The following is a 23,280-nucleotide window of genomic DNA, read 5'->3' as shown; positions in this document are numbered from 1 at the left end:
TACCAGCCTGGAAAACCCTGAAGGAACAGTTCAACACTGGCTTTGGATTCATTCATTTGTCCTGAACTAATGAGTTCCACAAGTGGGACAAACAGTTTGAACTGCAGCCCTAACGTTAGCTTAGCTTAGCCTAGCTTAGCATAATGGCTTCATTCCTCTGCTCAGACGTAGCCAGGCTTTTAGAGGTGATTTGTAGTATTTTAGGAGTGATTTGGGTCAGTTCAGTTCTCCCTAATCATTCCTTTAGTCCGCTGGGGTCAATATGATCACAAACTGAGGCTCAGATCATGGTCATGTGACTTACTGCAGGAAGAAAATCTGGGAAATAAAAACTAATGCAAAGCTAAAATGCTAAAGCAAAGCTAATTTAGCGCACACATCCCTTCAACAAAAAGATTTTCCAACTTCCGTCAACACAACAGTCCACAGATTGTATGAGTGCAGTAAGTCGCAGATCTGAAGAAATAATTAGAGAGAATCGGATTTGACAAAATCACTGAGAAAAGATGACAAATCACCTTTAAAAAACTGGATATGTGTGACCATGGAAATGCAGTGACTATGCTAAGCTAAGCTAACAGAAGGGCTAAGCTAAGCTAACAGAAGGGCTAAGCTAAGCTAACAGAAGGGTTAGGCTAAGCTAACAGAAGGGCTAGGCTAAGCCAACAGAAGGGCTAAGCTAAGCTAATAGAAGGGCTAAGCTAAGCTAACAGAAGGGTTAGGCTAAGCTAACAGAAGGGCTAAGCTAACAGAAGGGCTAAGCTAAGCTAACAGAAGGGCTGCCAGAACCCAATAAATGTCTCTCATGTAAACCTTTATTTGGGTTTAACATTTCCATGGAAACAGAAGAGAAAGTACTTTAGTTCCAGATTAATTTCTTCTGGAAAAATAAATCGGATTTAAAAAAAACATCATGTAACCGTACCCAATGTATATTTTAAAAATGAATTGCATTGCTTTATTGATCTCAGTCCAGTAGTTTTGAATCCCCTGACAGTCCCAGAATCTGTGGTAGTGATGGGCCAGCTGACAGCCACAGTCTGTCCAACATTTACTGTTTACCTGGAAAAGTCTGCACTCTGACATGGGCTTATGAAAAAGCCTGACATGTTTTTACAACTATATTCTTTCCACAGATGAGATCTCATGCTTTTCCATTCAGACGTGCAGATCCGCTCCCGGTCTTCATCTGTTATTACTAATCCTCTTCCTTTTCCCATTTTCCTTTAATGTATTTGGTGGAATGATTATTAAGATTTGAAAAATGCTTATAAAGCTGTGATATTCTCTCTCATGGGAGTTCTGATTCATATGCTTTTATAAAAAGTTTAATAAGGGGCTTCTATTGTTCTATATTTTTTATTCTGATTTCCTGATTGTAATAATTTATTTGTACATATCTGTAGAAGTCTTGTTTTTCCAATTTAAAAGTTTCCTTTAGTTTGTCAAAACTGTTCAACAGTTGTCTTTGGTAATTTGGTGAAATGTTTTAATACCTTTTATTATCCAAAATGTAAACCTGGAGTCTGTGTTATTTGGTATAAAATTTGAATCATATGCACACCAGCTAAGAACCTTAAATTCTTTCTCTAATTGGTATATTTTTATTTGTTCTCTCCAAATTTTAAGTGTTGATTTCACCCATGGGTTTTCCATTCCATCAATAGATGCCAGTTTTAAAGTCTGCTAATATGGTTTGTAAAGGGACTTCTGGTGATGTTCTGTACAGAGCATTTTCAAAGCCATCAGCCCATCTACCTAAAGGCGTCCATACACTGTGTGATTTTACAGACCATTTGTCACTGGTGCTCCTCTTTGTGGATGGGTCCAGATGTTCCTCTAATGGTGTGTGGTGTTTGGTGCAGTGGACAGGGGCTAAGGAGAAGACATGAACACCTCACCACCACCTCACCACCAGCAATCATGTGTTTGCAAGGAAAGCGCAGCTGTTTGAAATCCTGCTCGCTCCTGGTGAGGGTATGGCACTGTCAGAGCACTGCCACGAGCCCATGGGCCTCAGATTCTCACACTGTGCATGCACCAATACAATAACAGGCAGCTACTGTAAGCTAATGCTAAGCTAACAGTAGCTGGTATTGTCCTAGTGCAGTTTATCTGTTGCATCTTCCCTCTAGTTCCCTTTGCTGTAGGACTGACAGCCCATACTGTCCACGTCTGGACACACAACTCCTGCACCAAACACGTGGTCGTCTTTTCTTCTGTTTTCATTCCTCACAGATAATGTCACATGTTACCAAAGCAGCCCGTTGGTTTTTTTTAGCACTACCATTTGGTGACTCACACCAATACACAATCGTCTACGCACATACGGATTCCTTGGTATTTTAACGTTGTATTTCCAGATCCAACACTGGAACGTGTGGCGCGTCCTCTGGTGGATGGTCCTACAGTGTGGTGCGTCCTCTGGTGGATGGTCCTACAGTGTGATGCATCCTCTGGTGGATGGTCCTACAGTGTGGTTCGTCCTCTGGTGGATGGTCCTACAGTGTGGCGCGTCCTCTGGTGGATGGTCCTACAGTGTGGTTCGTCCTCTGGTGTATGGTCCTACAGTTTGAGAACAGGAATCGTGAGCCTGACTTTACCATTGATTCTCCCAGTTTGAGGCGGAGCTGCGTGCACCAGTTGGAATAATCCCACAGTGTATGGAGGCCTTAACCCTTCCTGCTGTTAGCTGAAGGCTTTGCCCACATGGCTTTGCCCAGGTGTTGGTGTTTGTGGTGTCCTGTTCAGAGGATGGTGCAGGAGGCGCTCCTCATGGGCAGGTTGGCGGGTATCTTGGCGTACTGCTGCCTGAAGCTGTTCCTCTTGTTGTTCAGTATCGGACCGGGATTCTCCAGACCGTCGGGGGGGAGCGCTAACTCTGCCGTGGCGTTCCCCTGGGCCTGGGCCTCCACTTTGGAGCCTCTGTTGTTTTTAGTCTTTTTGGCTTTCTCCTTGTCCTGAGGTTCGGCGGAAACGGCGGGGGGCTCGTTGGCGGCCTCTGGGGGGGGCAGCGTGTCCAGGGGCAGGTCGCTGGGGCTGGGCTTCCCCTCGGCCGGCTCCTCCCCACCAGTGATGTGCAGGTTGGACGCCATGCGCTTGGCGTTGGTGCTGGTGGAACTAGTGACATCACACAGTAGGAGTTAACAATGAGACTGTTTACAGAAATACAGTAACTGGAAGTAATCCCATTACTGTAATAGGGCTGCACAATTTTGGCAAAAAATAAAATCCTGATTTTTTTCCTCTAACAGCTCGATTTTCAATTTTGATTTTTGGGTGAAACTACAAAAGACAACAGAAGTCAGCATGTCATTTTCATGAGCAGCCCACAATGCAAGCCACTGCTCCGAACTCACACAATAAAAGGAAGGCCACTCTAAAATGGGCACTTCTATCACACAGCACAATGCCACAGATGTCACCAGTTTGGAGGGAATGTGCACTGGTCATGTGACTTCAGGAATGTCCAGCAGAGCTTCTGCCTGTGAACTGAATGTTCATTTCTGGACCATCAGCCATCTCCAAAGGTGTTTCAGAGAACTCATGAAGAAGACTGTGGGAGGAAAATGGTGCTCACACCAAATACTGACTGGTTTTCTCTGACCCCCCTGGACCAGCCACTACAGGAAAAGTGCCCATTTTAGAGTGGCCTTCCTTTTATTGTGTCCAGCCTAAGGCCCACCTGTGCAATAATCCTGCTGTCCAATCAGCATCTGGATCTGCCACAGCTGTGAGGAGGAGGGGTTATCAAAGGACAAGTGTTCACCAACACACATTTAGACACATTTAGGAGCTAGATTTGACAGAAATAAACCTGGAGTGAACACAGAAACAGTTTCAGATCTTTGAGTTCAGCTCAGGAAAAATGGAGCAAAAACCAAAGTGTTGCATTTGTATTTTTGTTCAGTGTAATTGTGTTTCCACATGTGCAGACTTGGCAGATTAACCTGTTTACATACGTGAAGTATTCAGAGTATTGAGGAGAAATAAAGGTGTGTTAATCTGATTTGTCATAATCAGATTACTGCTGTTATCTGATCAAACAGATCAGATTATCCTTTTCACATGATCCCTTCAATAATTGGATTACTCCAGAGTATTAAACTGAAGTGCTTGTTTTAATGCCTGCTCTTTTCACACTAAATACTACGAAGACACAGTCTGGACTGTCTTGTCTTTGTCTTCTTTCACTAATTCATTTTTCCTAAAAAAAGATCCAGTTTCATACTGTCATCTGTCCTCGTCTGTACTTAATGCTGTCAAATGTCATGGTCTGTACTTAAATCTGTCGTTGTCTGTACTTAAATCTGTTGTTGTCTGTACTTAAATCGGCCGTCTGTCATGGTCTGTACTTAAATCTGTCGTTGTCTGTACTTAAATCTGTCGTTGTCTGTACTTAAATCTGTTGTCGTCTGTACTTAAATCGGCCGTCTGTCATGGTCTGTACTTAAATCGGCTGTCTGTCATGGTCTGTACTTAAATCGGCCGTCTGTCATGGTCTGTACCTAAATCGTCCGTCTATCGTCGTCCATACTTAAATCGGCCGTCTGTCATGGTCTGTACTTAAATCGGTTGTCTGTCATGGTCTGTACCTAAATCGTCCGTCCGTCGTCGTCCATACTTAAATCGGCCGTCTGTCATGGTCTGTGCTTAAATCGGCCGTCTGTCATTGTCTGTACTTAAATCGGCTGTCTGTCATGGTCTGTACTTTAATCTGCCGTCTGTCGTCGTCTATACTTAAATCTGCCATCTGTCATGGTCTGTACTTAAATCGGCCGTCTGTCATGGTCTGTACTTAAATCTGCCATCTGTCGTCGTCTGTACTTAAATCTGCCGTCTGTCATGGTCTGTACTTAAATCAGCTGTCTTTCGTCGTCTGTACTTAAATCTGCCATTTGTCATCATCTGTACCTAAATCTGCCGTCTGTCATGGTCTGTACGTAAATCTGTCGTCTGTCGTCGTCTGTACTTAAATCTGCCGTCTGTCGTCATCTGTACTGAAATCTGCCGTCTGTCCTCATCTGTTCTGAAATCTGCCGTCTGTTCTGGTCTGTACTTAAATCGGCTGTCTGTCCTGGTCTGTACTTAAATCTGCCGTCTGTCATGATCTGTACTTAAGTCTGCTGTCTGTCGTCATCTGTACTTAAATCTGCCATCTGTCGTCGTCTGTACTTAAATCTGCTGTCTGTTGTCGTCTGTACTTAAATCTGCAGTCTGTCGTCATCTGTACTTAAAACTACAGTCTTTCCTGGTCTGTACTGAAATCGTCCGTCTGTCGTCGTCTGTACTTAAATCTTTGGTCTTTCGTCGTCTGTACTTAAATCTTCGGTCTGTCGTCATCTGTACTTAAATTGGCCGTCTTTCAAGGTCTGTACTTAAATCTGCCGTCTGTCGTCGTCTGTACTTAAATCTGCCGTCTGTCATGGTCTGTACTTAAATCGGCTGTCTTTTGTCGTCTGTACTTAAATCTGCCATCTGTCGTCTGTACTTAAATCGGCCATCTGTCGTCGTCTATACTTAAATCTGCCATCTGTCATGGTCTGTACTTAAATCTGCCGTCTGTCGTCAGCTGTACTTAAATCTGCTGTCTATCATGGTCTGTACTTAGATCGGCCATCTGTCGTCGTCTGTACTTAAATCGTCCGTCTGTCGTCGTCTGTACTTAAATCGGCCGTCTGTCATGGTCTGTACCTAAATTGTCCATCTGTCGTCGTCTGTACTTAAATCTGCCGTCTGTCGTCGTCTGTACTTAAATCTGCCGTCTGTCATGGTCTGTACTTAAATCAGCTGTCTTTCGTCGTCTGTACTTAAATCTGCCATTTGTCATCATCTGTACCTAAATCTGCCGTCTGTCATGGTCTGTACGTAAATCTGTCGTCTGTCGTCATCTGTACTGAAATCTGCCGTCTGTCCTCATCTGTTCTGAAATCTGCCGTCTGTTCTGGTCTGTACTTAAATCGGCTGTCTGTCCTGGTCTGTACTTAAATCTGCCGTCTGTCATGATCTGTACTTAAGTCTGCTGTCTGTCGTCATCTGTACTTAAATCTGCCATCTGTCGTCGTCTGTACTTAAATCTGCTGTCTGTTGTCGTCTGTACTTAAATCTGCAGTCTGTCGTCATCTGTACTTAAAACTACAGTCTTTCCTGGTCTGTACTGAAATCGTCCGTCTGTCGTCGTCTGTACTTAAATCTTTGGTCTTTCGTCGTCTGTACTTAAATCTTCGGTCTGTCGTCATCTGTACTTAAATTGGCCGTCTTTCAAGGTCTGTACTTAAATCTGCCGTCTGTCGTCGTCTGTACTTAAATCTGCCGTCTGTCATGGTCTGTACTTAAATCGGCTGTCTTTTGTCGTCTGTACTTAAATCTGCCATCTGTCGTCTGTACTTAAATCGGCCATCTGTCGTCGTCTATACTTAAATCTGCCATCTGTCATGGTCTGTACTTAAATCTGCCGTCTGTCGTCAGCTGTACTTAAATCTGCTGTCTATCATGGTCTGTACTTAGATCGGCCATCTGTCGTCGTCTGTACTTAAATCGTCCGTCTGTCGTCGTCTGTACTTAAATCGGCCGTCTGTCATGGTCTGTACCTAAATTGTCCATCTGTCGTCGTCTGTACTTAAATCTGCCGTCTGTCGTCGTCTGTACTTAAATCTGCCGTCTGTCATGGTCTGTACTTAAATCAGCTGTCTTTCGTCGTCTGTACTTAAATCTGCCATTTGTCGTCATCTGTACCTAAATCTGCCATCTGTCATGGTCTGTACGTAAATCTGTCGTCTGTCGTCGTCTGTACTGAAATCTGCCGTCTGTCGTCATCTGTTCTGAAATCTGCCGTCTGTTCTGGTCTGTACTTAAATCGGCTGTCTGTCCTGGTCTGTACTTAAATCTGCCGTCTGTCATGATCTGTACTTAAGTCTGCTGTCTGTCGTCATCTGTACTTAAATCTGCCATCTGTCGTCGTCTGTACTTAAATCTGCTGTCTGTTGTCGTCTGTACTTAAAACTGCAGTCTTTCCTGGTCTGTACTGAAATCGTCCGTCTGTCGTCATCTGTACTTAAATCTTTGGTCTTTCGTCGTCTGTACTTAAATCTTCGGTCTGTCGTCATCTGTACTTAAATTGGCCGTCTTTCAAGGTCTGTACTTAAATCTGCCGTCTGTCGTCGTCTGTACTTAAATCTGCCGTCTGTCATGGTCTGTACTTAAATCGGCTGTCTTTTGTCGTCTGTACTTAAATCTGCCATCTGTCGTCTGTACTTAAATCGGCCATCTGTCATGGTCTGTACTTAAATCGGCCATCTGTCGTCGTCTATACTTAAATCTGCCGTCTGTCATGGTCTGTACTTAAATCTGCCGTCTGTCGTCGTCTGTACTTAAATCTGCTGTCTATCATGGTCTGTACTTAGATCGGCCGTCTGTCGTCGTCTGTACTTAAATCGTTCGTCTGTCGTCGTCTGTACTTAAATCGGCCGTCTGTCATGGTCTGTACCTAAATCGTCCATCTGTCGTCGTCTGTACTTAAATCTGCCGTCTGTCGTCGTCTGTACTTAAATCGGCCGTTTGTCATGGTCTGTACCTAAATCGTCCGTCTGTCATCGTCTGTACTTAAATCTGCTTTCTGTCGTCGTCTGTACTTAAATCGGCCGTCTGTCATGGTCTGTACTTAAATCAGCCTTCTGTAATGGTCTGTACTTAAATCTGCCGTCTGTTGTTGTCTGTACTTAAATCTGCAGTCTGTCGTCATCTGTACTTAAAACTGCAGTCTTTCCTGGTCTGTACTGAAATCGTCCGTCTGTCGTCATCTGTACTTAAATCTTTGGTCTTTTGTCGTCTGTACTTAAATCTTCGGTCTGTCGTCATCTGTACTTAAATTGGCCGTCTTTCAAGGTCTGTACTTAAATCTGCGGTCTGTCGTCGTCTGTACTTAAATCGGCCGTCTGTCATGGTCTGTACTTAAATCGGCCATCTGTCGTCGTCTGTACTTAAATCGTCCGTCTGTCATCGTCTGTACTTAAATGGCCATCTGTCATGGTCTGTACTTAAGTCTGCCGTCTGTCGTCGTCTGTACTTAAATCTGCCGTCTGTCATGGTCTGTACTTAAATCAGCTGTCTTTCGTCGTCTGTACTTAAATCTGCCATTTGTCGTCATCTGTACCTAAATCTGCCGTCTGTCATGGTCTGTACGTAAATCTGTCGTCTGTCGTCGTCTGTACTTAAATCTGCCGTCTGTCGTCGTCTGTACTGAAATCTGCCGTCTGTCCTCATCTGTTCTGAAATCTGCCGTCTGTTCTGGTCTGTACTTAAATCGGCTGTCTGTCCTGGTCTGTACTTAAATCTGCCGTCTGTCATGATCTGTACTTAAGTCTGCTGTCTGTCGTCATCTGTACTGAAATCTGCCGTCTGTCGTCATCTGTTCTGAAATCTGCCATCTGTTCTGGTCTGTACTTAAATCGGCTGTCTGTCCTGGTCTGTACTTAAATCTGCCGTCTGTCATGATCTGTACTTAAGTCTGCTGTCTGTCGTCATCTGTACTTAAATCTGCCATCTGTCGTCGTCTGTACTTAAATCGGCCATCTGTCGTCGTCTGTACTTAAATCTGCCATCTGTCATGGTCTGTACTTAAATCTGCTGTCTATCATGGTCTGTACTTAGATCGGCCATCTGTCGTCGTCTGTACTTAAATCGTCCGTCTGTCGTCGTCTGTACTTAAATCATCCCTCTGTCGTCCATACTTAAATGTTCAGTCTGTCGTCGTCTGTACTTAAATCTTTGGTCTGTCGTCGTCTGTACTTAAATCTTCGGTCTGTTGTCATCTGTACTTAAATCGTCCGTCTGTCGTCATCTGTACTTAAATCTTTGGTCTGTCGTCATCTGTACTTTAATCTTCGGTCTGTCGTCATCTGTACTTAAATCGGCCGTCTGTCATGGTCTGTACTTAAATGTTCGGTCTGTCATCGTCCGTACTTAAATCGGCCGTCTGTCATGGTCTGTACTTAAATCTTCCGTCTGTCATCGTCTGTTCTTAAATGTGCGGTCTTTCGTCGTCTGTTCTTAAATCGTCCATCTGTCATCGTCCGTACTTAAATGTTCGGTCTGTTGTTGTCTGTTCTTAAATCATCTGTCTGTCATCGTCTGTACTTAAATCTTCGGTCTGTCGTCGTCTGTACTTAAATGTTCGGTCTTTTGTCATCTGTACTTAAATGTTTGGTGTGTCGTCGTCTGTACTTAAATCTTTGGTCTGTCGTCGTCTGTACTTCAATCATCCGTCTGTTCTTAAATCTTTGGTCTGTCGTCGTCCGTACTTAAATGTTCTGTCTGTCGTCGTCTGTACTTAAATCTGCCGTCTGTACTTAAATCTTTGGTCTGTCGTCGTCTGTACTTAAATCTGCCGTCTGTTCTTAAATCTTTGGTCTGTCGTCGTCTGTACTTAAATGTTCGGTCTGTCGTTGTCCGTACTCACCCGTTGGAGCTCTTGTCCTCAGAGTCCTTCTGCTCGCTGCTGTATCTCAGTTCTGCCGGGGTCTTGAACGACAGATCCTTCTTTCCTTTCAGCCAGTAGGTTTTCATGTAGCCTTTACCCTGACACATGGAAGAAAAGAGGACTGAACAGTGGTTTCCACTAAAAGAGTACAAATACTTCATTACTTTACTTCATTACTTTTGTACTATTGACTTCTCCTCAGCTTTCAATTGCATCCAACCACATATTTTAGCAGAAAGACTGAAGAGCATCCACAGCATGGAGCCGGCCTCATGTTCCTGCTCGTGGACTTTTTATGTGAGAGGTCACAACGTGTGAGAGTAAACAGAGTTTTATCCAGAGTTCTTTTCTCCTCCACTGGGGGGCCACAGGGGTGCGTCCTCTCCCCTCTTTTATTTGTGTTGAGTACCAAACTCAGTACCCGGGGCCTCATGTCCTTAAGTTCGCAGATGACTCAGTGATTGTGCGTCTTCTCAGGGATGATGACCCTGATCCTGGCCCTTTAGGGTCTGAGGTCACACGTCCTGTTTAAATGTGAATGTGTCCAAAACCAAAGGGGTGATGGTAGATTTTAGGCAGAATCCTGCAGTCTTCTGTCCTGTCGTCATTAATGTCCAGGCTGCTCAGGTGGTTCAGTAGTAGAACTACGTATGAACACTGCTGGACCACAGGCTGACGTTCCAGTCTCAGGTGGACGCTGGATGGAAAAAAGCTCATCAGAGGATGGATTTTTACTGTGAGCGCTGCAGTTTCAAAGTGGAAAACACTTTGATGAAAATGTTTTATTCTTCTTCTTGATACAGTGTTCCTAAATATCAGACCAACAGGATGAGGAATTCTTTGGTTCCGGTTCCATTGTTCTGCTGAAGAACTCTTTGTAATGTCTGTAATGGACCGTTTCTTGTATTTGTTGTTGGTTTGTTGTCTGTGTGATACTGCTGGCTGCAGAACAAACTGCCCTCAGGGAGAATAAAGCTGACCTTGACCCTTGGCCTTCAGTAGAAATTGTGGTTCTTGGTACGTTCCTGGGGTAATTATTTTTCAGCTGACTTTTTACTTCTACTCCTTATGTTTTAAAAACAGCCTTGTTACTCTTATTTCATTCCGGCTTGTCATCGTTCAAATAAAAAACAAAAAACATCCACATAGAGTGAATTTGATTGTGGTTGGATGAGAAGTATAAACATATTCCATTCTGACATCCTATTGGTCCACCTGCACATGACACAGATGATGTCACAGAGGAGCAGGTCCATTGACATGTGCAGATGAAGACAGAGGGCCCGCTGCATCATGAAGGAGCCCACCCACCCTAACCATAACCCCACCCACCCTGTAAATGCACTGTTGGTCCCTCCTCCCTCAGGCAGAAGTCCGCAGAGCATCCAGAGCAGGAGCAGCAGACTGAAGAACAGCTTCTGTCCAACAGCTGAGGGGCAGTTGAACTGAGGCACTGCTGGGTTAGGGTTAGGGTTAGGGGACGGACACACCAGGACCCTACCCCTACCCCTAGCCTTATTGCAGTGCTGTTCACAGCCTCTCACTGCCTCTGTGCACTCCACTGCTGTTTTTGTTCTGTCCTTCAGTGTGTACGGCATTTTTTCTCTTACATTTACTTTTATACTTTAAGTAGTTTTGAAACCAGTACTATTATTTATGTATTTGGTGCCAGACCACAGGTGTCAAACATGTGGCCCAGGGGCCAAATCCAGCCCCCTGAAGGGTCCAGTCTGGCCCCTGGGATGAATTTGTGAAATGCACAAATTCCACTGAAGATCTGACCAATCCTTTCAGTTCAGGTTCCACATTCAGACCAGTTCAATCTGAAGTGGGCAGGACCAGTTAAATACTATCAGAATAACAGAGAAATAATGACAACTGACAATGTTTGTGTTTGTAAATGTACATTTTTTCATGTATTTCCACTAAAACAAACTCCCAGAAAACCTCAGATCGGCTGAAACACTCCGTTTATTTAAATGCAGGTTCCAGACCCACCTGTTCTCAGCTGCATTTGAATACACTTTAGATTCATCAGTTCATAGCTGCACTATTCCTTTGAAGCTAAAAGTTTTTAACCATTTTATCTGTTGATTTGTTTTATCTATTATATCTGATTTTTGTTTGTTTTTTCTCATGCCTATACTTTTTATTGCTTCTGCTGTAATGCTTTTAATGTTTTATGTAAAGCACTTTGAAGTGTCTTGTACATGAAATGTGTTATAGAAATAAACCTTCTTTGCCTTGCTTTAAACAAAGTAGAATTTAGCAAAAAATGTGAATAACCTGAACAAATATGAACAACCTGAAATGTCTGAAGAGAAGTACAATTGTACCAATATTCTGTCTGTTCTTAAATGTTTTGTGTGTTTGTAGATTCACTGTGACCTGTACGTTCTAATGAACATGTGGAAATGAGAAACTGAGGCAGAATAGTGTTCAAATTACACTGATTTGTTCAGTTTGTTCATGTTCTTCACATCTTTTGAAAGGACAGTTTGTAGATGGAAACCTTTACATAATGTAAATTTACTTTTTTTGCTCTAAAACAGAGAAAAGTTTGGAGCTGACATTATTTCTATATTATTCTGTTATTGTTTTAGTGGTTCGGCCCGCTGCAGATCTAATTTAACTGAATGTGGAACTGAACTAACATGAGTTTGACAGAACTGTGGTAGACACATACTGTGACGGGGTAATAAAAACAAACAGACCAAAAAAAAAAAAAAAAAAACTTAATAAGGCATGGACATTAGGCAAAATAAAGACAGACGGCTATTTACAGGTGTGTGTGTGTGTGTGTGTGTGTGTGTCTATACACGTATGTGTGGTTACTGATGGTTCTTTTGTGTGAGTTGTTCATATTCAGATGGAAACAGAAGAGGGAATGAAAACCAAAGTGACAGTCTAGTAAATACGAGGGAGAAATCAGAAAAGGGTTTGAAATAAAAGGATAGAAAGAAGATTAAGGGAAAAAAGAGGAGAGAAAGAAAGGAAAGGGAAAGGAGAGAGAAAAAAAAAAAAAAAGGTTAAATCAGTGATCCCAAACACAATCACTGTGACAGCCTTTTCTTCCTTTTTCCTCCTCTCCTCCCCCTGACACCAGTACTTTTTACCCTCAGCCCTTGCTACAGGGTATTGTCATCTGTCCGTCCGTCCGTCCGTCTGTATGTGCAAAACCTTTGGTGTGGAGTGGACTGAAGGACCAGGGTTTACAAATGCAGACCCGTTCTGTTACACTTTGACTGGAGCTGATACTTACTACATATATTTGACATTATTTTTATGAACTCTTCTGTTGTTTTCATCTGCTTGTGTTTTGCCATCTGGTTCCATCTTTATATTATTACAGATTTTTGCCTCAGGTCTGTTATATCCTGTGTATTCTTGTTGCAAAATGATAAGGAGTAATAAATCCCTTCAAGGTACAGATATTTGTGTTAAAATACAGGGAGTAAAAGCCAAAATAAAATTTTTTAAAGTGAAGTACAAATACCAGAAAACTCTGCTTAAGTGCAATATCGAAATATTTGTACCTTATTTGACCGCTGCTTTATCTGCACAAATAGTGAGAAAAATTCCATGTCAAATTCTTGAATCAGTCCAGTCAGTGTGTGGTGTGTGTCTGCAGATAATGAGTGGATTTAGTCATGCTGGACAGCACGTGTCTCAGAAATAATGTCGTAAAGAGGAGGGGGTGTGGCCCTGTTTGTATTAAATGATTTGAAATGTAAGATAAATGGTGACTTGACAGTTGCTATAGACAATCTGATGGAATGTGTAACGGTTGAAATTAAGGTGGAAAAACACAAAAACATATTTCTTAGTTGTATTTACAGGACACCAGGGTCATGTATTGAGAACTTTAATAAGGAGATTACTGAGTTATATGAAAAATATTGTGATAAGGTGATTCTGGTTTGTGATGACTTTAACACTGATCTACTGAAATGGAATGAACATGTAAAAACGGCAGAATTTGTAAATACTATGTTTAGTTTGAGTCTTCATCCTGTAATTACAAAACCAAGTAGAATCACATTGGAAAGCGCAACATTGATTGATAATATTTTTACAAACATTATTGATGGTGAAATAAGGAGTGGTCTATTTCTGACTGACATAAGTGATCATTTACCAGTTTTTGTAGAACTGGAAATGAACAACAAATGATCTTTACCCAACTATAAGCAAAAACCTTGTTTGGTTAGAACGAAGTCACCAGAAGCAATTATGGCCTTAAAGGAGGAACTCATAAATGATGACTGGCATGACGTTTATGTAGATGATGTTAATGAATCATTTAATGCTTTCTTAGAAATATTCCTGACATTGTACAACAGACATTGTCCTGTGAAAGAATATAGATAAGATCTTAAAAAGAATAAGAAACCATGGTTAACTAAGGGATTGGAAAGGGCTTGTAAGAAGAAAAACAGGCTTTATAGGGAATTTCTGAAGCACAGAACGAAAGAAAAAGAGAATAAATATAAAAGATACAAAAATAGATTAACAGCAATCATAAGAACACATAAAAAAGCCTATTATGATCAGTTGTTAGAAAAACACAAAAATGATATTAAAGGTACTTGGAGAGTGTTAAATGATATGATTAAAAAAGTAATAAAAAGGATTTTTCTACATATGTTGTTAAAACTGGTGGAAAATATAGAGGACATCGTGAACATATTTAATGACTTTTTTGTTAATGTCGGTCCAAATTTGGCAAAAGATATTACCAAGTGGGAAAAGGATGAAAAAAACTTTGATTTTGTTATTGAAAACAATAATTCAATGTTTCTTGGTGGAGTTTGTGAAAGTGAAGTGTTGGAAGTGGTCAGGAAGTTTAAAAATAAAAAATCTACTGATAGAAATTCCATTGATATGTCACTCATAAAACAAGTGATAAACAGGATCCTTCAACCATTCACTCATGTATGCAACAAATCATTTCAAACAGGCACTTTTCCAGAAAAGATGAAAATAGCTAAAGTGATTCCAGTTTATAAAAATGGTGATAAGCACATGGTGTCAACTTATAGACCGGTGTCACTGTTACCACAGTTTTCTAAAATTCTTAAAAAACTGTAAAGAGGTTAGATGACTACGTAGATAAATAAAGGATATTAAATGATCACCAGTACGGATTTAGGAAAAATCGATCAACATCTTTAGCAGTAATGGAATTTACAGAAACTATAGCAGCAGCGGTGGATCAGAAACAACATACTGTTGGTGTTTTTATTGATTTAAGGAAGGCATTTGACACAACTGATCACTCAATATTACTCCGGAAATGTGAAATGTATGGTATAAGAGGTGTGACGCAAAACTTGTTAAAAAGTTATTTACAAAATAGGTCTCAGTTTGTATCAATTGGAAATACAAATTCACAACTTAGAAAAGTAACATGTGGGGTCCCACAAGGTTCAGTTCTGGGACCCAAGTTATTTATACTTTATCTAAATGATATTTTTATGGCATCTAGTGAGTTAACATTTACAATATTCGCAGATGATACTAATTTGCTATATTCAGGAGTAAATATGAAACAAATATTAGAAACTGTGGAAAAGGAATTGAGCAAGTTAAAAAAATGGTTTAATGTAAATAAGTTATCACTTAATGAAGATAAAACAAAATTTATGTTTTTTGGTGGTGCTAGGGGAAATGATGATATAAAACTGAAAATTAATGAAATTGAAATTGAAAGGGTGTATGAAACAAAATTTTTGGGAGTGATTATTGACCATAAACTGTTGGAAACCACAAATAGAATATATCAAACGCAAAATGTCCAAGGCTGTTGCGATTCTTTATAAAACTCGAGACTTGTTAAACAAAAAATGTTTGCATATGCTGTACTGTTCACTTGTAATGCCATATATGTCAGACTGTGTGGAAATATGGGGCAATGTGTATAAAACTAACATAGACCCGATAATTAAACGCCAAAAAAAAGCTATTAGAGTCATAAACAAAGCTGGTTATCTTCAATCAAGTAATCCACTTTTTGTAGAATCTGGTTTTCTAAAATTTTTTGATATTGTATATTTAAAAACAATGGAATTTATGTTTCATGTTAAAAGTAAAAATCTTCCTGTTTGTATTCAGAAAATTTTTAAGTTAAGAGAAGGACATTATAATTTAAGAGGGATGTTTGTGTTTGAAAAATGTAAAGTAAGAACAAACGTTAAATATCACAGTGTTTCAGTTACTGGTGTCAAACTATGGAACGAACTGAAGGATGAAGTGAAATTGTGTAGCTCACTGTCGAGTTTCAAAAAGAATTTAATTTGTCAAATTATGAAGGGCTATGAAAGTAATATGATTACAAAATGACTTATAACACTGAATGTAGTATAATTTGTGTTTAAGTATTTATCTGCTGCAACTTCAGGTGTGGACTTGGACTAAGGATGTGAATAGGAGAAGCAGAAATAAACGTCCGGCTTCAGCTTCTGCCTTTTTCAGTTACAAAATGTGTTAATTTTATGTTTGTTTGTTTTTTAATATGTATGTGTTTTGTATTTTGTATTTAACTGAAATAAACATTCATTCATTCATTCATAAAGGCAGGTGACACATGTTTCTAATCATCCATAAAGTGCTCCAGGGCTGATCCAACCTGACATGGAACAGATTCAATAGAACGTCCATCCAAATCACTGCAGACTTCATGTTTGCATAGAAAATGCATAAGTGTGTGTTCTCACACACCTCTGAACCCAGCCCCATTCCCATGCTGCTCATCACTTACCTTAACAAATATTTTGCCTCTCTCCTCAATAATGTAGGGCTCATGTTCCAGGTGGTCTTTGGTGGTCTGACTGATGTGGATCTGCATGCCCTGATCACACACACACACACACACACACACACACATACAGATACAGATGGAGTTACTGAAGCTGAATGCAGACCATTTTAAACCACAAAGGAGTGAACATCCTGCCTTATGTGCATATGCTCTGGATTTACAGACAGGTTACAAATGAAAGGACTGGAGGATCAATAGTGACTGTCACATGACTAAAAGATCCGTTCATGGTCAATACATTCACTCATCTTTGTAAGATGTAAACTAATAGTTTCTATGTAAACACATTTCCTCAAATACATAACGAATGACGGTGGTTGGAAGTAGAACATGAAATATTCACATTTAAACAGAACAAAGCAGCTTCAGGAAACTTTATTGGACTGGCACAAATCCAACCCCAGCTCGTATCCCTTATTAAACCTGTATGTGTGCAGGTGCAGTTCTCTGCACATTTGTCCATTTTCAGTTCTACAGACTTCTGTGGATCTTCCAGGGCCCATGTGGGGATCAGATCTGCAGTCTGAATTAATCTGACCGTCAGATTTAGACCAGATCCAGGAGCATGTGTCTGTTTATCAGATGACTGTCATTTTAAAGTTAATTTGACCTTCAACAAATAGAAAATGTACAAATATATATGAATAATACATGAACAAAGAATAATGGACATGCAGATCAGCAGACGTAGTTTGGAGTACGGTCAGTGTGTTTTTAGTCTGTTCCTGTTCTGAGCTCTGCACTGACACATGCAGGCATAGTGCTGGGTTCAGATGTAAAACTGGTCAGAAAATGAGGTCAAATGAGGTCAAATGAGGAATGGAAAACAGTCATTTTGCTTGAATGTGGCATAGGGAGGCTTCAGTGTACGGGGCTTTTCCCCCGTATACCCCCACCAGGCCTTTACCCCCGGACCCGGACCCGGACCCCTGCCATCTGGGTAGAGCCACCTACTTTGAACAAATATCTGTCTACTCTGAAAATGATTGAAAGCCCTGCACAACCTGATTAAAACACACTGTAGGTTCTTTTTCCTTTTCATGTGTCATCTGTAAATGTTTATTGAACTAAAATATGATTTCTTATTTTCTTTAATGAGAATGCATGATGGGTAAATTAAGCTCAGAGCCTTCCTTTTATATTTATTGTTCATCACAGAACACATTTCCCACAGAACGGTACACTAGTGTTAGTGTCAGTAATGAAAGCAGTGAGTAGCATGGAGCGTCAAATGAAAACCAACATGAACACAGAGCTGTTCCTGCACTCATGAACACGACTGAGGGAAAAGGAGCCTGTCTGAGAGCTCCTGTAGACTGGGACCACTGTGGGCTAGGGTTAGGGTTAGTACCACTCTGTAGGGTTAGGGTTAGGGTTAGTACCACTCTGTAGGGTTAGGGTTAGGGTTAGGGTTAGGGTTAGTACCACTCCGTTGCTCTCCATCCTGGAGGCTGTGTTGACGGTGTCTCCGAACAGACAGTAGCGAGGCATTTTCAGACCCACCACTCCGGCCACCACCATCCCAGAGTGAATACCTGACAGAGGAAAGCAGTTATGAGGGGGGGCTGAAAAGTTCATAGTCTTTGGCAGAAGCAGTTCTTCCACAGCAGTGAAACTGTGCAGACACTAAATTCAACCTCTAACTGCATGGTGTGCTCCAGATAAACCCACAGTGGAGAACTAATGTAGGACAGTGAACAGTAGTACCAGAGACATTTGGTGAACCATCTGTGGCACTGGAACTAACCCTAACCCTAACCCTAACCCTAACCTAACCTAACCCTAACCCTAACCTAACCCTAACCTAACCCTAACCCTAACCTAACCCTAACCCTAACCCTAACCTAACCTTAACCTAACCCTAACCTAACCCTAACCCTAACCTAACCCTAACCCTAACCCTAACCCTAACCTAACCCTAACCCTAACCTAACCCTAACCTAACCCTAACCTAACCCTAACCCTAACCCTAACCTAACCCTAACCTAAGCCTAACCCTAACCCTAACCTAACCTAACCCTAACCCTAACCTAAGCCTAACCCTAACCCTAACCTAACCCTAACCTAACCTAACCCTAACCCTAACCCTAACCTAACCCTAACCCACTGTGGTCAAATGTGTGCAGAAAAAGGGCTGACCCCCCCCCCCCCCCCCAGGACATTCATGCTGACATGGTGTCTACAGGGGCTGATGCTCCAGCTTTATCAACTGTGCAAAACTGGGAAGAGGAATTCAAGAGGGGGAGGGAGAACGAGGGAGGGGTGAAAAGCCAACATTTCCATGGCATGTGTCTGGTACTACTGGTACTACTGTAACTGCTGAAGGATTACATTTACCAAAGCAAAAACTGGTGAAAATGTCCATCTGTGGACTGAAAGGAAATCTTTCATTCCAAATGTCAGAGGTGTATCCAAATAAAACCACCTGTCGAATGGAAGAGCTGAAACACTCCAGGTTTCTACGGACATGTGGTGGTTGCAGCTCTATTTGTAGAACTGAAAACTACAGATTTCATTGTTGCTTATTACTGAGCTACTGAATCATCATGGTGGAATAAAAACCCTAAAACTACATGCATTCATTTCTGTTTTTGATTTTAGAAGTATCCTGGAGAATACAGTGAAGGAAGACTGTCAGCGTTTTTCTGGAGTCCATTCTGCTCTAATGACTGTTGTTGTCTTTTATTGTTTACTGTGTATCATGGATGTGTTTTCTGTTGTTTGGACTTCGTTCGGCTGATACCTTGGACAGGTCTGCCTTGGAAAACAGATTCCTAATAGTGATGGGACTTCCTGGTTAAATAAAGGTCAAATAAATAAATCCAATAAATCTACTTTTTAGGCCTAAGCTTCCAGATGGAGTCATTGTCACTACTGTTCCCATGTGATAAGGACTCAGTAATGGTTTGTTCCTTATCGTATTTGTGAATACACTCCTAGATTCAGAATTTTCTTTAGTTTATTTCTGCAACTGCAAGAAAAAAAAGTGCTTGTTTAAAGTGGATCGTCAAAAAGATATTCCAGGAGTTCTACTGGAAGAAGTGTGAGTGGATTTGAGCAGATTTAAAAGGTGGAGGATCAGGACTGAAGTGCAGAGGTGTAGATGTTCCTGTGCTGTGACCCTCCTGCAGACTGGTGCTCATGTTCTGCACCAGATACCAGCCAACATTCACAGGGTTTCAGCTGATCCTCTACAGCCCCCACAGACAGTTCAGTTAGTGCACACTCACCCACTCGGATCTGGATGTTGTCTCCGGTGGAAGGGTCTTTGAGGTGGTCTATGGAGCTCAGCATGTCCAGGGCCATGTCACAGATGTGGTGTGCATGGAAAGTGGTTTTGTTAGGGACACCTGCCACCACCATGTAAGCGTCACGAATGGTCTCAACCTGGACACAACACACAGTTCATAGTGTTCTGTCACCAAATGTTCAAACTGAAATTCTGTTTTACACACATTCCAGTTTCAGATCCTGTTCAAATGTTCAGATTCTATTAGTTCACAACTAACATCAGAACAGGATTGGAGTTCAATCCAACAAAGGAACCAACATTATTGAATAAAAGAGTGTGAAAGAATAATAAACGTGGAGAATCAGCGTTCAGTTTCTGTGCTCTGCAGGGACGTGCACAGGTAGACCTGAGGTGTCCCTCCAGACCTGTCCCTCCAGACCTGTCCCTCCAGACCTGCCCCTCCAGACCTGCCCCTCTGGCCTCGGTGCCCTTCTGGTGATTTTTTTTTTTTTTTTTAATTATTTATTTTTTTCCTCATTCAAAGAAGACAATAGAGTCCGCATCAACATGACATTATAATCATATTTTGATATTCAGTTAAATCCAAATAATTCCCAGTGCTCCTCCTCTCTGCCTCTCTCTCCTGCTCTGCTTGTGTTCACGCATGCTGCTCAGTAGCTCTGCTGTTGCAGATCACACGTCGCATGGCCTCCACTTTGTGCAAGAGACAAACTGGTCAGAACAGCGGTGCCTTTGACTGACACCTGTGGAAGCAAACCTTTGTCCTGTTCAACCCGTTTGTCTGGTTAGTGTAGCCAGTAGTCCAATGCTAGTGTGTGTCGGATGATTAGCTGTCGCCAGCAGAGATGTCACAGAGGTCACACAGGTCACACAGAGGTCACACAGAGGTCACACAGAGGTCACACAGGTCACAGAGGTTCCACAGAGGTCACAGAGGTTACACAGGTCACAGAGGTTCCACAGAGGTCACAGAGGTCACACAGAGGTCACACAGGTCACAGAGGTTCCACAGAGGTCACACAGAGGTCACAGAGGTTACACAGGTCACAGAGGTTCCACAGAGGTCACAGAGGTCACACAGAGGTCACAGAGGTCACACAGAGGTCACAGAGGTCACACAGGTCACAGAGGTTCCACAGAGGTCACAGAGGTCACACAGAGGTCACACAGGTCACAGAGGTTCCACAGAGGTCACAGAGGTCACACACAGGTCACAGAGGTTCCACAGAGGTCACACACAGGTCACACACAGGTCACAGAGGTTCCACAGAGGTCATAGAGGTCACACAGAGGTCACACAGAGGTCACAGAGGTCACACAGAGGTCACAGAGGTCACACAGAGGTCACACAGGTCACAGAGGTTCCACAGAGGTCACAGAGGTCACACACAGGTCACAGAGGTTCCACAGAGGTCACAGAGGTCACACAGAGGTCACAGAGGTCACACAGAGGTCACAGAGGTCACGGCCCACGGCCAGGTGATGCTAATTCAGTGCATTTGATCATGTGAGGACAGGTGGAGGGGCGAACCAGCAAATCCATGAAAATCCTCTGCGACTTATTTGTGTGAAAAGTTGTGAGTACCCGGTATATTTCCAGAGTCACAAATCTATAATAGGCTGTTAATCCAAAGTGTGTGTAGAAGTGTGTGTTGTTGTGGTGTCAGGCTGAACAGAGGCAGTGGAGTTTGGAGTTAGTGGGAGTGGACGACAGGAGCGGATCAGAGGTGAACACCCAGACTCTAGGCTTCATGTTATGTTCACACTGACGGGAGTATCACACATAATATGAAAGTGAAATCAAATCCCCTTTTTTGGAAATTATTGGGATGTGAAGTTTCAAATAATTAAATTATTGTCAAAGTCGTTGTTTGTCATTATAATAAGTTTCACAAGCATGAAAAAAAAATCTGTGTGTCTACAACACAGGTGTCCAACATGTGGCCCGGGGGCCAAATCCGGCCCACCAGAAGGTCCAATCCGGCCCCTGGGATGAATTTGAAATGCAATAATTACACTGAAGATATGAACAATCAAGGATGTTCAAATCATTTTATGTCATTTAAGTCTAAAGTAGATCAGAACCAGTAAAATACTGTCATAATAACCTATAAATAATGAAAACTGTACATTTGTCTCTTTGTTTTAGCGTAAAAAAAGTAAAATTACACAAAAATGTTTACATTTACAGACAAGTGTTTTACAAAAAATGTGAATGTCTGAAAAGTCTTAAGAGAAGAATGTGGAATTTTAATAATATTCTCCCTGTTAATTAATGTTTGGTGTATTTGTAGATCCACTGGGATCTCTAAGTTGTGATTCACTCGTATAAATGATAAACTGAGGTGGAATATTGTTCACATTGCACTTATTTTACTAACACATTTTCAGGTTGTTCATGTTTGTTCATGTTATGTTCAAGTACAATTCGTAGATGTGAACATTTTCATGACAGAATTGACTTTTTTCACTCCAAAGTTCTTCTCCTATTATTTATATGATTTTTCTGGTCCGGCCCACTTCAGACCAGATTAAGCGTCTGTGACCCCTGAACTAAAATGAGTTCGACCCCCCGGTCTACACTGTTCACTGTGGAGCACACTTTGATGTTTCTTATTCATCAGTTGCAGCAAAATTCCAAGAAAGGAAAGAGTAAAGAAACAGAGGGAAGTAGACTGTCAGCAGACAGCCCAGGGTACCGGGTCTGTTCTGTCCTGGATCAGACCACAGGTCAGTTCTGCACAGCTGTGTCAGTGTGCAGTCCTAGACTGGTTCTATGATACTGGTTTGTTCAGGCTGATACAGACTGTTCAGGAAATGAGTGACGGTCCTGGTCATGTGACTCAGTTTTGGCTCTGTAGATCTTTCCAGGGTTGGGTGGCTCCTAGTCCTCCTCTAGTCCTGTTTTTGCTCCTGGACTCCTCAGGCCTGTGCTCAGTGTACTTTACCAGTAGAATGTGTTTGGTTTGTTTTTTTCTAGTTCTTTGCTGTGAACAGTGTGAGGCCAGTGCAGTAACAGTACACTGTTGTGTAGAATACTAACATATGTGTAATACTGAATAAACAGTGATGGCAACTTATTGTGGACAATATTTATGAAAACGCTGCAGATCAGGATTGTGGGACTTGGGAGAGGGGTGCCCTTTTTTGTTGGCTGAGAACCTGCCCCTCTAAATGTCTGTGCACGCCACTGATGCTCCGTATATGTGGAACAAACTACCAGAAAATATCAGGTCTGATATCTGAGAGTCTGAGTTCTGTTCAGCCCAGGTTCCAGACTCACCTGTTCACTGGGTCTGGGTTCTGGTTCTGGTTCCAGACTCACCTGTTCACTGGTTCGGGTTCTGGTTCCAGACTCACCTGTTCACTGGGTCTGGGTTCTGGTTCCAGACTCACCTGTTCACTGGGTCTGGGTTCTGGTTCTGGTTCCAGACTCACCTGTTCACTGGGTCTGGGTTCTGGTTCTGGTTCCAGACTCACCTGTTCACTGCTGCCTTTGACTGAAAGGATTTGGACTTTTTACATTTTACATTCTCTTTTCCAAAACTCTGCACTGCAACTCTTACTTTAATATGTGTGTGTTTATATATTTTTGGGTTTTATGTGTTGTTTTCTTACTTGCTGTTTTTAATCACCTTTTACATGTTTGTTTTATAATGTTTTAAATGTGTTTCTGTTTCTTTTATAATGTTTTAAATGTGTTTCTGTTTCTCCTATAATGTTTTAAAT

The 23,280-nt window shown here is 41.8% G+C and overlaps 1 protein-coding gene across 1 annotated transcript in view; it reads right to left on the bottom strand.

Moving 5' to 3' along the window:
- Window positions 1–2,747: 2,747 nt before the first annotated feature.
- LOC115435861 (soluble guanylate cyclase 88E-like) overlaps window positions 2,748–23,280 on the bottom strand; it is a 70,714-nt gene continuing 50,181 nt past the window's right edge. Inside the window, exons 12-16 of the mRNA XM_030158469.1 lie at window positions 19,529–19,685; window positions 17,724–17,833; window positions 16,239–16,328; window positions 9,458–9,576; window positions 2,748–3,120 (exon numbers count right to left, since the gene is read on the bottom strand). Coding sequence (XP_030014329.1) covers window positions 2,748–3,120; window positions 9,458–9,576; window positions 16,239–16,328; window positions 17,724–17,833; window positions 19,529–19,685 — 849 coding nt within the window. The remainder of the gene's footprint in view (window positions 3,121–9,457; window positions 9,577–16,238; window positions 16,329–17,723; window positions 17,834–19,528; window positions 19,686–23,280) is intronic.

The sequence above is a fragment of the Sphaeramia orbicularis genome, chromosome 16 (genome assembly GCF_902148855.1).
Source record: "Sphaeramia orbicularis chromosome 16, fSphaOr1.1, whole genome shotgun sequence".
Taxonomy (NCBI): Eukaryota; Metazoa; Chordata; class Actinopteri; order Kurtiformes; family Apogonidae; genus Sphaeramia; species Sphaeramia orbicularis.
This window is presented reverse-complemented; position numbering and strand designations above follow the sequence as displayed.